Here is a 16,927-nt window from a genome sequence, read left to right on the forward strand (position 1 = left end):
AACTACCGTATTTTTCCTCCTATAACACACAGATTTTTTCTCCTAAAAAGGAAGGGGAAATGCCTGTGCATGTTATTGAGCGAATGTGTGGTCCCTGGAGCCAAATGGCGCGAGGGGAGGCAAAAAAAACCAGGCAAAAATCAAATTGCATGTCTCAGAGAAGGGAAACCTGAAAAGAGGAAGCGGCTGCTTTCCTGCATTCTGCCTCAGGGTCTTACTGCCCACCCACCTCTGTTTCCTTGCTGTGTTTGCTCAAACGGAACAAAGAGCAGGGAAAGCCCCTCCCCTCCAGGCAAGCAGAGGGGAAAGCAGAGTGTCGTCTCTGTGATCCGTGCTGCTGAAAACATGCAGAAGGGAGGGAGAGAGAGAGAGAGAGAGAGAGAGAGAGAGAGAGCTGGCTGGCTTGGGTGGGTAGGTGAGGGAAAACTTTTGCCTTCCTTTCCTCCCTCCCGTTATACCCCTCTCCTGCATTCTTAGCCAGCTGCTTCTCTGCACACCCCTCTCGTGCTCCTTGTCCGTTCTGGGTTTTTCCTTCCCTCCCCACTTAAAATGTGGTTACAAAACATGGATCCACATGGATCCTCAGGATCTTTGCATTGGGTCAGCCCAAATTCACCATCAGAGCACATAGCATGTCCATGGCTACAGCCTGCCCCCCAAAAATCATGCACCCACTGTTGCCTGGGGCTGCAATGGTGCAAAAACATGGTTACAAAGCATGGATCCACAGGGATTCTCAGGATTTTTGCATTGGGTCACCCCAAATTCACCATCAGATCACATGTTTGTGGCCACAGCATGAAGCACAAAAATGATACATCCACTGTTTCATTCAGAATGTTTTTTCCCTTGTTTTCCTCCTCTAAAAACGATGTGCATGTTATGGTCAGGTGCGTGTTATAGAGCGAAAAATACGGTATATGCATACAATAGCCTAGATACAGATTTCACCCTCCATAAATGGAAGGGCTCCGTCTGTCCATGGAAGACTTTTGAAGACTTTTGCCAATTCCGTCTTCCTCATGGAAGATAGGAGCCTACACTTTTCCAGAGGGTCTCCCAACTCTCCGTAAAAGAGGGAGAATTAGCAAAAGTCACCTCCCTCCTTTCTGCCAGCCATCTTAACTAAAGATATGATCCCTCAGATAGGATCAAAGTCAGTTATCCAAGCCAATGTACGGTACTTGATGGAGTAGTATGGTAAAGAAAGTGCTAAGTATGGGTGTTGGAGGTTATGATTCAGGTTCCTGCTACATCATGAAGCTCAGTGGGTAAAACTTTGTAAGTTGTTAAGTCCCAACCTATTCACTACATTGTTCACAATTATAAATGAAATAAGAACAATGACGTATATACACAAATGAGAAAGAATAACAAGAGTTTTCTCTACTAACCTTAAGCCCAGGAACTCCTCTTTCTCCCATTATACCAGGTGCACCCTAAAATGACATGAAGGAAAAATGTTACTGAACTATTGGCAGAATCCATGGATCAGTGACAGATACTTCTCAAAAAGATTAGGTGCTGAAATTATAATATAATTATTTTTATTTGTACCTCACCCCAACACTTGGTGGAAGTGCAGCTAATACAAGTAGAAATTATTAAACTGATTTGTAGGATAGTTTATAACAAAATTGGCAGTATTGTAGCCAACTAATCTTATACTATCAATGTGGAGTTAGCAACAGCAATGGATCAAGCAAACCACCATGGAACATTGCAGTATCAAAGGCCCAAGCTTAAATGATGGATGTGAAGGTAACTTGAATCAGTTTGTGTATTTCAGGAGTGGTCTTCCAGATGTGGCTGAATCAGCCCCAGGTGGAACAGCCAATGGACAGGGATGATGGGAGCTGTAGTCAAGCAACATCTGGAGGGCCACAGGATCTCCATCCCTGGTGTATATATTAATTACAAAAGCATGTTCACAAAATGAATTTTTCAGGTTGCAAATGCACTGATTCAGCAGGAATGCAAGAAGCATGCACAAATACATCTGAATCCTTTCAGTATGTAACTTTTGATACAGAATAGATCTAAAGCAACAAATAGTTCACAGTTGCACAGACTTTATACAAGAAGATCCTGAGGAGTCTAAGTGTATGCCAGTAGACTTTCACATACAGACTTCTGTAAAAGTCCCTAAACTTTTTAGGGAGAAACATCATTATTAAATATTAGCAGCACAGCTATGGTTGAAATGTATATGCAGATTAAATAGTACAGGAGGGTGACTAGAACAGAAGGTAAAGGTTTGACCACATTTATAGGTTATTTTTTACAACAACATATTTTTACAGCATGAAATATCAAGGAGAAACATTAAAAGTTTTATAGAATGATGAAACTTCTTTACTGCATATTACAAACACTGTATTATTGCAAGTACATGAGTCCCAATGGACTGTTTTAGCATTAATACTAACAAAGAAAAGGAAAAGAGTAAATTACTGGCTTAGAAAGTATAGGCAAATTATCTGGCTAAAAGCTTCATTTTCTTGAAAACATGTTTCTAGTACAAAACCCTGTGGAGGTTTTTTGTAATTATCTGAAACAATGTTTTGGGAGTACCCCAAGAGACACATAAATGTAAGGAATGGGGTATATAAAATTTTGAAATAAAATATGACAGGAAGATAAAGTAATTAAAGAACTATTCCAGATGTAATTATGTAACACCATTTTTTTTCATATATACTTTTTAAAAATGCAAGATGCTTATAATTTTGATTTTGAATCTGATACTTTATATTGCTGTGAACTAAGATAGTCTTTGAATACCCAACCAGTATGGACAATGGCAATACTAATGTTACAGATAAAGTGATTTCCACTTAATACTGAGGCTCCCCCCTCCAAAAATACACAAAAACCCCTGGCACACTTTTTCTTATGTGGTTGTTTAATACTTTTAAATTCTAAGAATTTATGTGCTATAGCTTGAGGAAGGAACAAAACAGCAGCCTTAGATCACCTTTTCAAGGAGAACTGAATGGACAACACATTCATCTTCTGTGGCACAAAAAATATATACAGACCAAGAGCATATTTGGTCAGACCCACAAAACTCTTAAAACATGCAAATGAGCCCTTGGTAGGAGCATGTGCTCCTTTAGTGTTAACTGACCATTTAAAATGAATGCAAATGCTGCTGACACATGACATTTCTTTTATTTTGTTCATATGGTACAGAGTAAAATGGCAGGGTTTTCATTAATAAAGTAAAATGAAAGCTCCAACAAACTGATGTAGCAAGTCTTTCCTGGTCTTCCATAAAGTTTGCCCCACCAAATTAATGTAGGAAGCGTGAGGCTACATTGAATTCATTTATTCAACCCCCTCTACTTGGGCTTGCCGATCAGAAGGTCGGCGGTTTGAATCCCCGTGACGGGGTGAGCTCCTGTTGTTCGGTCCCAGCTCCTGCCCACCTAGCAGTTTGAAAGCATGTCAAAGTGCAAGTAGATAAATAGGTACCACTCCGGCAGGAAGGTAAACAGCGTTTCCATGCACTGCTCTGGTTTCACCAGAAGTGGCTTAGTCATGTTTGCCACATGACCCGGAAAAACTGTCTGTAGACAAACGTCGGCTCCCTTGGCCAGTAAAATGAGATGAGCACCACAACCCCAGAGTCGTTCACAACTGGACTTAACTGTCAGGGGTCCTTTACCTGTTTATATGCTGTATGGAAAACTAATGTGCTATATGATCCTCTGCCCTTTTTACAGTACAATGAATTTATGTATATATTTTTCAATGCAAGTTGCTTGAGGACCCTCTGGGTGACAAGTGTCTAATAAGTTTATTAAATACATAAGATTTGTTTGCCACAATGATGATATCAAAAGATTTTAATACAGTCTTCCCCAACTACCACTCCCATCAGCCCTAGCTAGCATGGCCAATGTTCAGGGATTGTAGGAGTTTTATTCCACAACGTCTGGAGAGCAGCAGGTTGGGGAAGGCTGCTTTAGTATTTGGGATGTGTGAGACGTGTGCCAATAAAAACTACAGCATATCTAAACAGAGAAACTGCAAGGGAAGGTCCACTGCAAAATTATTATTTCATACTCTATTGCAAAGCACCAGGGATTTCACTGTTTACCTTGTACAGGGAGAAGATAAACCTCTGCTCTTTTAACTTACAACAAGTGTTTCCATTTTCCTTTGTTGAATGTTAGTTATTAGCAACATTTTTAATACTATGTAAATTACAAAACTGTCAGTTTTGTACGTATATTAAAATTATTATTAAATTATTAAATCTTAAGCAGCCATTCAGCTAAAGTGAAATGAACATGGCAGTAACTAAGTTTTAATAAATTGTAGTTAGGCTTCTTTCATTTGCTAGCTTTCTGATTCCCTTTGCCTTATGGCACATGCTCCTAACATGCTTTTAACATGTTTAAATTCTTTAAGACTGAAAACCTTGCTTCAAAAAATGAGAGTAGAGAATCTCTAAATTCAAGGGAGTTGCAGGCTACAAATAAACATAGCCCTTTTCTATTCTTTAAATATTAATATGATTCAGGCTATTTCCCCTCCATATACAATTCACCATCTAGGAAAGTTTAAAAAAATATATATTGAGGTCAAACTACCGCCAAAAGCAGCTTCTACATAGTTGCTATGAAAAACACAACCTTTCCCCTGCAGCAATAGATTATATCTTTCTGTCAGTTTTTCCCCCAGTCCCTGGAATGCAATTCATTTTAAGACTGAAGAAACAGAAAAGCCACCCTACATCACCCCAACCTAATCAAACTTGGTTTTACCATTCTCTGTATAAGCAAAGCAAGTGGTTCATTAGCCGTGTTCTCTGCTAGCCCCATCCTGGACTTCATTTCAGAGCAGTGTTGAATTACCTCTTCATCTTGCTTTTCATCTCTCCTTTCCACCTGCCTGAAACTTTTAAATTATTTCTCTTAAGGTTAGAAACCTCTCCTGGCCCACTCACCAAGTGAAAGTAAGTGAGAAGTCTTTTCAACAATACTCAGATGGCCCACAAAACCTGTCTGAGAATTTGTGAACTATATGCAGTGATGTTTCTTTCCCTTTCATTTCTCCTTTTAATAAACTGCAGTATAAGCAACATGATTTATACACACGTAAACCCAGCTCCTTAAAAGGAAAAGGGGGGAAAGGGGGGGTAAGCCTTCTTGAAAAGGGAGGGGGAGAGGAAATAGTGTGTCCAATGTAATAATAGTAAAGAAGAATTATTCTTTGCTGTACTAACGCTAAGAAATAAACATCAAAAAGGGCAATGGTATGTATGAGCCACTACATAAATCTACTGGCATTTTTAAAAAAGAATGGAAATACTTCGGTGGCTTATCAGTTTGTGCCAAAGGAAGCTCAAATCCTGTTTGCATTAACAATTTTGCATTCAGTGGGTTGGATCCAGATGAAGTTAATTAGTTGCTGTTCAGGTCCCATTGAAACCAATGGAACCTTTCACATTGGTTTCAATGAGACCTAAGTGCAATGGTGTGGATCCAGCCCAGTGACTGCATGGAGGGGAGGGGGGGAGCAGGATTGTGCCCGCTGACTATGCTCCAAGACTCTGTGCATTCAACCAAACCTGTAAACATTGCCTGTGTACAGTCTGGAAACCTGCAAGATCACTAACAGCACAGAAAGAAACTTTAAAGAGTACTAGCTGTAAATGCGGGGAGGTATACAGTCAACCTGGTGGCCTCCAGATGTTGGACTACAACTCCCATCATCCCTAGCCACTGTCTTGCTGGCTGGGTCTGAAGGGTACTGTAGTCCAACACATCTGGAGAGCAACATGGTATAGGTTCTGTGTCCAGAGAATAGCTAAATATGCAATACTTGGAATTGGATCAATGGACAAAATCCCCTCTATGTTTTCACTGAATGTGGAACTGTTGTGTGAGTAAGGCTTTAGTCACACTGTTTTAAAAAAACTAAATGTATGGGCACACACATTGTTCTCAGCATATAAAGAAAATAAAATTAGATGAAGTAATGTGTTTTGGACCCTCTTCTATGACAGCTAATGGACAAAAGAGAATTTGTGTTCTGTGAGAATTGTCTACTTAGTGTTGCTCAGAACTGCACTCCAGCTACAAACACCAGAATGACATGGTAGTGATTGCATTTAATTATTTTTTAAAAAACCTGTATGCTGCTATTTCATTTAAAAAATATCTAAGTGGTTTACAACAATAATATATACACAATATAAACCACTTTTTAAAAATCCAAAGCAAATCACTATTCAGAAAATGTTTAACTTACTGCTCTACATAAACCTGTTACAAAGTAAAGTTTTCAGGAAACCTTAATGGTTAATAGAGAGGGAAGCTGTTGAATCTCTATTGGAAGAGCATTCTACAAGACTGGGCAAATAAGACTAAAGACTCAGTTTCATGTCCATGTCAAATGAGCTTCATCAACTCAGGTGACAATTAGTGATGCCCCTATCATAGTGATACTGTGATAGTGATGCTATGACAGAAGCCAAATCACTGCTCAGAGAATGCTGCTTAAGCAGAAGGAAACAGAAGTAGCAGTCTGTTTATCTTTGCTATTGACCACGTATTGGTTGAGGAAAAAGTATTATGTCCATAGTCCTCAGATCACTGAATATAGATCTCCTTGCTGAAGTCTATGGAACTATTCCAGAATAAGAATTTTAGAGGAATACAGCTTTAAGGAATACAGCTTTTCAGCTGTGAGTCTTAAGGCCTTCTGTTTGCATCATAGGCCTTTAGTAAAAAGCCACAAACATGTAAGGATGAAGCCAAAGACTTTAGCAAGCAACCCACAGCCAGCTTCAATTCAGTTCAGCCTGGTTTTGAAAGCGGAAACACTGATTCCTCAATCCGCAGTCTGAGACTGCGGAGCAGCCGAGGTCTGTAATGGACAATGGGAGAATTACACCAGGCACTAAAGTTATCTCAGCTCCATTTGACATCACATCTTGCATAACAATACCCTGCATCTCACAAAACTGGCAGAACCTTGGCTTTGTATCCTATTTGAAGGATTAACCTTCTGGCAGCAAAACTGCTGGGCTGCTGCCAAATACAGAAGGCTAATGTTTAAAAAGAACACCTGTGTGAACACATTATTAACTTTTCTCTGTTAGTATATGTTATGGCCCTGATCCTTTGTTTTTAATCTACGCAGCATTTGAACAGATCACTGGTGGTTGCTTATAATGCATGAGAAGCTTTCTGATTTCCAGTTCCAAGACAGACCTGGGTCTATGCCTTTGTGCACATAGTAATTAAAACTGGAATATAACCTTCCATTGCAGTGTCAGGGATTTGCCTGTCCCCCTTGTGACCAGAGAGTCTTCAGAGCTCCAGGAGAAACATATTCTTGAGAACTGGTCTGGTGGGTCCTTAGCTCCTTAGGGATCCTAGGATCTCCTTTCATAAAATGATGTAATGCTAATCTCCTCCCACTCTAACCTGCATACCTGTGATGTACAACACAAACTGTGAAAACAGATGAGGCCACAAAAACAGCAGCTGTTTTATGCTCTTAATAATATCTTCTTTTTTCTGAGCTACACAACATTTAAACATGCCCTGCGGAAGCAACTCTAACGGTTGTGAAATCATATACAGTGGTACCTCATGTTAAGAACTTAATTCATTCCGGAGATCTGTTCTTAACCTGAAACTGTTCTTAACCTGACGTACCACTTTAGCTGATGGGGCCTCTCGCTGCCGCCATCGCGCAATTTCTGTTCTCATCCTGAGGTAAAGTTCTTAACCCGAGGTACTATTTCTGGGTTAGCAGAGTCTGTAACCTGAAGCATCTAGAACTTGAAGCACCTGTAACCCGAGGTACCACTGTATATTTCCCAAGTTAAAGGATCTTCCTGCTTCTCAAATAAGATTATATTTAAAGATGACTGTGAAGCAAATCTGGATTCATGTGATGCGTATAATGAAGATTAATTTATGGAACTGGACTGTTAAACATCCCTACTCCCTTTAATTGCTATAATGATGACCAAAGTTAACTTATGAAATTCATTACCACAAAATATGTAGATGGTTTGTGACTTAGTTGATTTAAATTGTAATATGTATATAGTCAAAGAGGATGAAGTCAAAGGTTTTTTTTCAGCCACTGAAAGGGGAAGATAAAAAATGCATTCTTCAGCTAGAACTTGCTGGTACTCAGATCTGGCACCTCTCAGGTGGGCGCCATTGTCATTCTAAGAGAACGAGGGAGGTGTTCATGGTGAGTTCTGGCACTCCTTTTTCTAGAAAAATAGTACTGTAGAAATGTATATAAGCATATGGAATACTATGTTCAGCACTTTGAGACTAGCCAGATTTTGTTTTGTTTTTAAAGAGGAAGCTGGCTTTAGAAAAAATGCTGCTAAAGGAAGGAGCACACATTCTATTAGGAGCTGTCAAGCTTGTAAAAAAATCCCAAAATTATTATGACTCTGTCACTGCTAAGGATGGATAGGAAAGAAATTTGATTCAGTTCACATTTAAACGCAAACATACTAAGTTTGCACTTCTCAAAACAATCCACAAACTGAAACAAAGCCATCCTTTGAAACTTGCAGTTTTCCGAATATGCAAGGAAGTTCTCCAGGCAAGCAAATATGTAAAAAAAATACATAAACTAGGGTAAACTGTGTACATATGCATATATTTTGGGAAAATAACATACTGTACTTTAGGCAAAATGTGTATATTTGTGAAAACCACAATAAAATTCTGGTGAATTTTTATGAGAACTGTTTTTTTAAATGCAAAATGATGTGGAAATGTTGAGAGCAGAACTTAAGATTGGAAAAATGAGAAACTGAGACACAGTTAAATTGACCAATTCCTCCATCCCTTGTTGCTATCCAAGTGATAAACCACTTGGACTGCAGTTCAGATGGGTCACCTAGGCCTTGATGGAAATACTATGTGAGTTTTCAGATCAGGCTGAGAGACTTTGCAAAATGTGCTGTACTTTTGTACTGTTTTATTGTTGTTAGCCGCCCTGAGCCCGGCTTCGGCTGGGGAGGGCGGGATATAAATAAAAATTATTATTATTATTATTATTATTATTATTATTATTATTATTATTTAGTTTGTTATCCTGTAGCAGCCTCAGGCTCAGCACTGAGGCATTCAACACAGGAATATCACAGAAAATGTGCCATCCCATTCCTACCCTTTCTGCAATTTCTGGACCCATGCACTGGGTGGACCTCTGCCACCATGATATGTATGAGTTACCATGACTGAGTTTCAAGTTTCTAGCAGTTGCAGGTATATGTTAAAATCCCTAAGACATGCTGTTTTAGCCATTGAATCCTGTAAAGGAAGGCAATTTTCATCAGCACCCATGGCTGAAAATGTAGATACAAACAGACATTTGTTCATAAGCTATAGGAAAGTTTCTCCCTCTAATTTGATAAGCACAATGCTTTCTAAAAGCCCTACTGTCTCCAATAGTCTAGCAGTAAGAGGCTTATTATTTGTTAATACCTAAATTACAAGTCAGGGACGCAGGTGGTGCTGTGGGTTAAAGCCTCAGCGCCTAGGGCTTGCCGATCGAAAGGTCGGCGGTTCGAATCCCTGCGGCGGGGTGCGCTCCCGCTGCTCGGTCCCAGCGCCTGCCAACCTAGCAGTTCGAAAGCACCTCCGGGTGCAAGTAGATAAATAGGGACCGCTTACCAGCGGGAAGGTAAATGGCGTTTCCGTGTGCGGCTCTGGCTCACCAGAGCAGCGATGTCACGCTGGCCACGTGACCCGGAAGTGTCTCCGGACAGCGCTGGCCCCTGGCCTCTTAAGTGAGATGGGCGCACAACCCCAGAGTCTGTCAAGACTGGCCCGTACGGGCAGGGGTACCTTTACCTTTACCTTTTAAATTACAAGTCATTAAAATATTTACTCCTTATTAGCCAAGAGCCACACACCGTTAATTGTAAATTCTAACACTACAAATCACATACAAACAATGTGGTTACTGTTACAGTTTGGGCTCCAAATTTTATGTACTTGTACTGTTGTGTGCAATGACTTGCTCTTGTATAAATGCAATAACTCCATTACATTGTGGCTGTCACATAATTTTTAAAATGAGTTTGATATAAAAGTTAATGTTTATGAGAACAATAGATGCACAGTATTTTTCAAGTGTCAGGCCAGACATTATATATAACCAGCTTTGCCAACAGTCTATAGTGCTGATGTGAAAAAACCCTGCTGTTTTAGTAAGAGACTGAATTCAGGCTCCCAGTCACGGTGAACTGTGACCCAATTTGGTGACGGAACTGAAAGATTTGAACTACTGAACACATGTTATGGGCAATCTAAGCCACGACTACTTCTTTTCCAGTTTAGCTTTATTTTAGATCATCTCTAGCTTACGTATTGCCAAATGCATTCATTTGTGTTTCCCCCTTCTTTCCAGGATGAATTTTTATTTTCTTCATATGTTTCTTATCTTGATAGATTCCTCTGTAATCTCTGTCATCAGAAAAGGCAAAAATCCCACAGTGCCTATTCACTTCTTAAGCCCCATTCATTTCAGTTAGATTCGTATGCATGGAAACAATGTGTTGGATTGCAGCCATTTTTGTTACGCATTGTTGATTGTGTAGGGGTGGTTTGCCACAATGTTTACAATGTGTATTTCCTATCCAATAAATTCACTGGGCCTCTGACTTAATTTATTATTTACTTTATTAGTCACTTGCTTTTTTCTTTATTGAATTAGAAAAATGCATGCCCTGATTAACTGGATTTGCAAAAATAATATTTTTGCTACTACAAACAAAAAACAAGGGTAGAAAACTGTGTGGGACTCACCTGTTGTCCATCCATCCCAGGGATACCAGGTGCACCAAAGGAACCCTGAAGAGAAGCAAATATATGGATTCAAAAAAAAAATCACACTCCTCGTGAGATACCTCAGTGTAAATGCAGTGCTTTAGTTCCATATGTTATTATAACTGAGGAGTTTAATTAACCCACTGAACTTTCAGTGGCCTTGTTCTGTAAACTTGGACATTACTCTTACTACAGACTTTTACTACAGACTTACCTCTAGTGGAAGGTATTTGTGAGGTAATAAAATGATAAGAAGCAAGACAGTAGGATAAAGGTTTTGCTGCTAGGATTATCCAATGGGGATTTAATAAAATTAAGGTACATTTATTGGTTACTAACTTCTTAAGCTCATTTACTTCCTTAAAGCTCCAACTTAGTTATTGGAAGAACTAATGTAGCTGGTCCAATGCAGGATAAACCTTTCTGTACCCTATGCCTAAGCCTTATTTGTGAAGAAGGTTATAGAAATAAACAATTGTTGTTGTTTAGTCGTTTAGTCGTGTCCGACTCTTCGTGACCCCATGGACCAGAGAACGCCAGGCACTCCTGTCCTCCACTGCCCCCCACAGCTTGGTCAGACTCATGCTGGTAACCTCGAAAACACTATCCAACCATCTCGTCCTCTGTCGCCCCCTTCTCCTTGTGCCCTCCATCTTTCCCAACATCAGGGTCTTCTCCAGGGAGTCTTCTCTTCTCATGAGGTGGCCAAAGTACTGGAGCCTCAGCTTCACAATCTGTCCTTCCAGTGAGCACTCAGGGCTGATTTCCAATATTGTCCATGTAACAACATAACACAAAGGAGAGGCAGCAAGAATTGCCAGTGATCATAAGCACTAGGTTGGATTTCAACCTGTCCGTGTTGGAATGAAGTTGCCCCTAACCTTGAAGATATTCTAACAGATTTGGCAGCATATCCTTAGGGCTACTGTCACATGAAAAAAGGCTGGGAATGTCAACAATGAATGCAATGGCCATTACAGAGCATTACTGAAATTTAACAATAGAAGACATACTATAGTGAGGGGGTAAATGCCAAAGTATTGGATACTCATATAGTATTTGCTTGTCTTCTAGTTTCTTTCCAGGAATATAGAATGTGGGGGGATGTTTTCAAAATGGGATCTGTAGCTATAGATATCCCACGTCTCTTGCCGTAACTCTAAAGTGGTGATAAGTAGATTAGAGCAGCTTTAATGTCTGCCGTTACTGCTAACCACTCCATGTTCATTGCAACCCTACTTACTAGTATCATACTAGCAATGTGTTACTTGATTTTGTAAGGATGGTGATGTTAGAAAAGGAAATTATGTCTGCGATTTTGAAACAGAAGATTCATGCTTTTCCCCACGTGCAATGCTACTAATTTTTCTTTTCAGCTTTCTTCAGCTTCTTCCTAAACATTTTAGTTTTATGAAACACCTACTATAATACATTAACGTTTAACGATAGCTTTTAAAACAATTTGCCGTGAGCTGATTTGGGAGGGGGGGGGTTGGGTTAAATGCAAAAACCCATTTAAACGGTTTTTAGTCTTGATATATTTAGTATTGGTTTAATGCTGCAGTCCATAAATCACAGGTTCACTCTATCAAACTTTAGCCGTAAACCCTGATGAGTGTATGTAATATCGGAAGCATTCACAGGAAGTGAGCTCTCAGGTTACTATAGAAATAGGAAGACACTGGCCAGCCACCAAGCACCATTTATCAGCGACACCTAGAATCCTTTGTTTCGTTTGGAATTTTTTCGGGGTGTGTGTGTGTGTCATATGGCAGTGATCTATTTGAATAGCACCATGCCTCTCATTTGAAACTCTAGCTGTATATCCCACAATGTTTTAAGTTTGGTTTCATCAGTTTACCAGCGTTGAAGAAGAAAACTGTAGTAACTTCTGTAACATGGAAGTTCAGCAGATGGATCGAAAACAAGTCTTGCTTTGCTCAAGCTCCTTCCCATACAGAGGGGCGGAGGATTGGGAATCTCATGCTATGTATTTTGGGAAAACAGAGCTTGACACAGACTAAACTAACTGCTTCAGTGTGGGATACAGTAGCTAATGCCCTTCATTCTGACAGCATGAAATTTGGCAGTAGGAAGTATAATCACTTTCACAGCATCATTTATACTATACCTTTTGTCCTGGAGGCCCCTGAGGCCCCTGGAAAGCAAAAAACAACAACAGTAATTCAATTAGCATAATAATGTAGCCAATTTAGCTTTAAATGACCAATTAAAATGCCCCATTGTGTAAATCTTCCTATGCTGGGTCAAAATCAGCAAATGTTTTTCACATCAAGGAAATGCAAAACTCTGTACTAGAAATGTATAATGGATTTTTTTCCTCCTCTATTTAGCATTAACAACAGGCTGCAAAGGGACGCGGGTGGCGCTGTGGTCTAAACCCCTGAGTCTAGGGTTTGCAGATCAGAAGGTCGGCAGTTCAAATCCCCACAACCCCGGAAGCTGTACGCCGGCTCCCTCAGCCAATAAAGCGAGATGAGCACCGCAACCCCAGAGTCGTCCGCGACTGGACTTAACGGTCAGGGGTCCCTTTACAAGCTGCAAAATTCCAACTTCTGCTTACATCCTTGTTAACTTTCTACATTCCACCCCAACCTGGCTCTTCTGATACCAATAAATCTGCCACTGTTGAACAGCATTTTCTATTCCTGATACCTGGTAAAAGCTAGTTTCAACTTTCCATGTTGGAATCTACATACATATAAAAACCGTTCTGAAAATGCATTTTTTAAAAAAGCGTTTTAAAAAATACATTGAATTTTCCATAAGGTTCACCATTGCCATACAGTGTCACATTGTATATTGCACTTAAAACACACTTGAAACCTTTTATTTGCAGCTGTATAGCTGAGTCTCCTATTATATATTTGACAGATGATAACGTGACAACATTTTGTCAAGGACATATTTCCCTAGTACAAAATAGCTTGTCAAGATTTAAGCTATAAATATGAGGAACTAAAACCTGAGGGGGAAGTAGACATTTTACTAGCATGATAACATTAGGCATGGAAAAAAAGGCATTCAATGCATGATTTACCCATGTAATGAATGATTTTGTTTGTTTGTTTGTTTTTAAATAATATTTATTAAAGATTTTCAAATATAACAGAAAAAGAAAAACATCCAAATTTAAAACCTAATTTTCATTGGCATCCTTCCAGGACTTCCCCTCCCCTCCCCCTCTTGTATTCCAATTCTTTCAAATAGATGCAACAAATTCTTACCCCAAATTTTAAAATTATTTATCATTGACCCAATTTAAAAAATATTTTCCCATCCCCTAAAATCGACCTGTTCCCTGTTCCCTTCCACGAGTTCCCCTCTTTAATATGCAATACAGATTAAAATAAACAGAAAAATGGAAAAAAGAATAAAATGTAATTTAACACCCTTTGGATTCCAAATTTCCCTCCCCCCTTTCCCGGTTGCGTTCCCAATGTCCGTCAATATCTACTGTCATCCTGGAGCTCCCACATCTAAACCACAGTCCTTCACCAGTCCGCTTTGCCGTCTTTTTATTAGTCTTTGCCGTCTTTTGGTCATCTTTGATTTCACATGTCCAATCTTGGAAGGAGTCTATCTTCCAACTTTGTCCAGTTCTTGTTATTCTTGTTGTTCTTGTTGTTCTCTCTCCTCCTCTTTTTTTTTTTTTTTCCTGCTCTCCTGCACAAATGTTCTAATTCCAAAAAGCTTCTAATTCCTCTGCAGAGGCTTTGTTATTCAGGAACAAAACATTACGTCAAGTCCCTTCCATTCTTCAATAGATAAATCTATTGTCTCCTTTAGTGTGTAGACCTCTGTAGACAAAATAGTGTTCCATTTCTGCAGTTTCCCAGGAGATAAAAAGTCCTATTCAAATTCGATGCCAACAATACTTGTAGTGTCCCACAGCTCCTCTAGAGGGATTATAGTAGCTCAGTTTCCTTCCCGATCGAACCCAACAGTCAAAGTAACTTATTATTCCTTGTTTTAAACAATTTATATCCAATTTGTAACAAATGTGACCAGCAAAGTCCTCGTAACAAAGTTCTCTTTTTGTTCTTCCGCTTTGACAGCTCCTTTGACAGCTGTCAAAACCTCTATTTCTCCTCTCCCGGCGCTCTTACGGATCGCTCCCGGGGTTTCCGGGGGGGGGGTGCCTTTTAATTCACATTCCACTTTTCTCCTCCAGCCCAGTCTTATAATTTTCCATCGCGAAGTTAATAATTTTATCAAAAAAAGGTTGCACTCGATCTTAGTTGTCAAATCCTTTGCTTTAGCTCCTCTACAACAGGGGGGAGGCTGACTTCCTTTTTGCACCTCCCCCGCTCGCTCCGAATTTAAAAAGATTTTTTTCCCTTTTTTAATCCAAGTTCCAATTACTCACGGGTTATTCTTTTAAAGTCCAAATTTTCAATGGAAGAAGTCAGCGCTCTCCGTCGAATGGCATGCGGCTTCGCTCGGCAGGGTAAGCGGAGGACTCACAGCACCACCACCCCCGTCACCCGCTCCGCAGCCTTTAAAAAGGCTCCTTCGCAGGTCGGGGGGGACGCAAACGGTGCCCGCCGAGTCACCATGCCCATGGGTTTCAGCGCCCATGGTTTTTGAGGGTCCCCGCGTCGCCGGCGCGGTAGAACCCTGCCCCTGCCGAGCAGGCTCCCTCCGGAGCTCGGAGGGAGTCCGCCATTCGGCGATGGCGCCAACCCGGAAGAGGTGTAATGAATGATTTTGGAAGACATGTTTACTCTCCATCCACAATCATCATTGTGTAAGGAACTTGGGGGTTGGGGTAGTTAACAACAACAACAACAACAACAACAACAACAACAACAAATAATTCTATAAATTGACTTGCTGGGGATTTAAATCCAAGTTTCAAGAAAACCTAACTGACTTCTACAATTTGTTCCATATTTTGAAACCCTGACAAAAGGATTAGGGAAGTTCTACTAGCAGACATCTGTCTTCCTTCACTCCTCACCAATTCCCTCAAAGCAAATTACCCACTAAGCCTGTGGATCTCCAGATGTTGTTGGATTTCAACTGTCATTAGTTACAGTCACTGTGGCCCAATGGTCATGGTTGATGGGAACTGTAGTCCAACAACATCTAGTGGACTGCAAGTTTCCCATTCTTGGCCAAGGTCACACCACTCTAGCACAACCTGGACCAAACTCCACTCTCATGGCAGAGCAGAGGATGCTTGTCACAGTCTGCCGCTGTCTTCATTTTAGGCCATATCTCTACAAGAACTAATCTGAAGCAGGGAGGGGGTTAGCATGACTAGGCCTTCATCTTTCATTAAGCCTTGTCACTCTAATTACAAGCTAGCTGCAAAAGGCCAGACAGTTGTTAAAGGCATCCACTCTGCTGTCTCTCCCTCCTCTCCTACCACAGAATAGAACTGCTGATTTCTCATGCACTTTCCACTGCTTTATGAAACTAGGAATAATTTACCAGTATTATACATGATATGCAAGCATCATGTACAAGTACAGAGTGTCACAGTGATTAGAGTGTCGGACTAGGACCTGGGAGACCAGGGCTCAAATCCCCACTCATCCATGAAGCTTACTGGGTGGTTGTGAACCAGTTACTGACTCTTTGCAGTTGTTCTGGGGATTAAATAAGGAGAACTATATACACAACTTTGAGCTCTCTGGAGAAAAAGGTTGGATATAAATAAATAGCAATCATTGTAATGTATTATAATTATAATGTTTGAGCCTGGAACAAAATATGCTCTTTAAAGTTAAGGCTTTTAATAAGTGATAGTAGTTTTACACTGGAATTTAAAGCATCTCTAGGGTCTTGTATACATATGCTCATGTACTTCCAAATATTGCTGAGTTCTTGTATTATATGAATCATGCATTATATCACTTTTTTCCAGCAAAGTGTCCGCCTCCAGCATTTGTGCATGGATATGCCAATTGTAATTAAAACCTCCCACAAAAATACACTTCAGAATTTATTCATACTGACAAGTGCTCCTTACCCTGTGAACTTTCAGCTCATTGAGTTGAGCCAAACAGCAGCCTTGTTCCTTGGAGGGATTTCTCCCATGCCATTGGGAGTAAGGGAGGCTTGGC

General features: G+C 40.2%; 1 protein-coding gene across 1 annotated transcript in view; it reads right to left on the minus strand.

Annotated features, from left to right (window-relative positions):
* Nucleotides 1–16,927, minus strand: part of COL25A1 (collagen type XXV alpha 1 chain) — a 327,412-nt gene that overhangs the window by 70,721 nt on the left and 239,764 nt on the right. Inside the window, exons 11-13 of the mRNA XM_079990247.1 lie at nt 12,964–12,990; nt 10,812–10,856; nt 1,395–1,439 (exon numbers count right to left, since the gene is read on the minus strand). Of these exons, the coding sequence (XP_079846373.1) occupies nt 1,395–1,439; nt 10,812–10,856; nt 12,964–12,990 (117 nt within the window). The remainder of the gene's footprint in view (nt 1–1,394; nt 1,440–10,811; nt 10,857–12,963; nt 12,991–16,927) is intronic.

Source organism: Podarcis cretensis (genome assembly GCF_951804945.1).
Source record: "Podarcis cretensis genome assembly, chromosome: 9".
Classification (NCBI taxonomy): domain Eukaryota; kingdom Metazoa; phylum Chordata; class Lepidosauria; order Squamata; family Lacertidae; genus Podarcis; species Podarcis cretensis.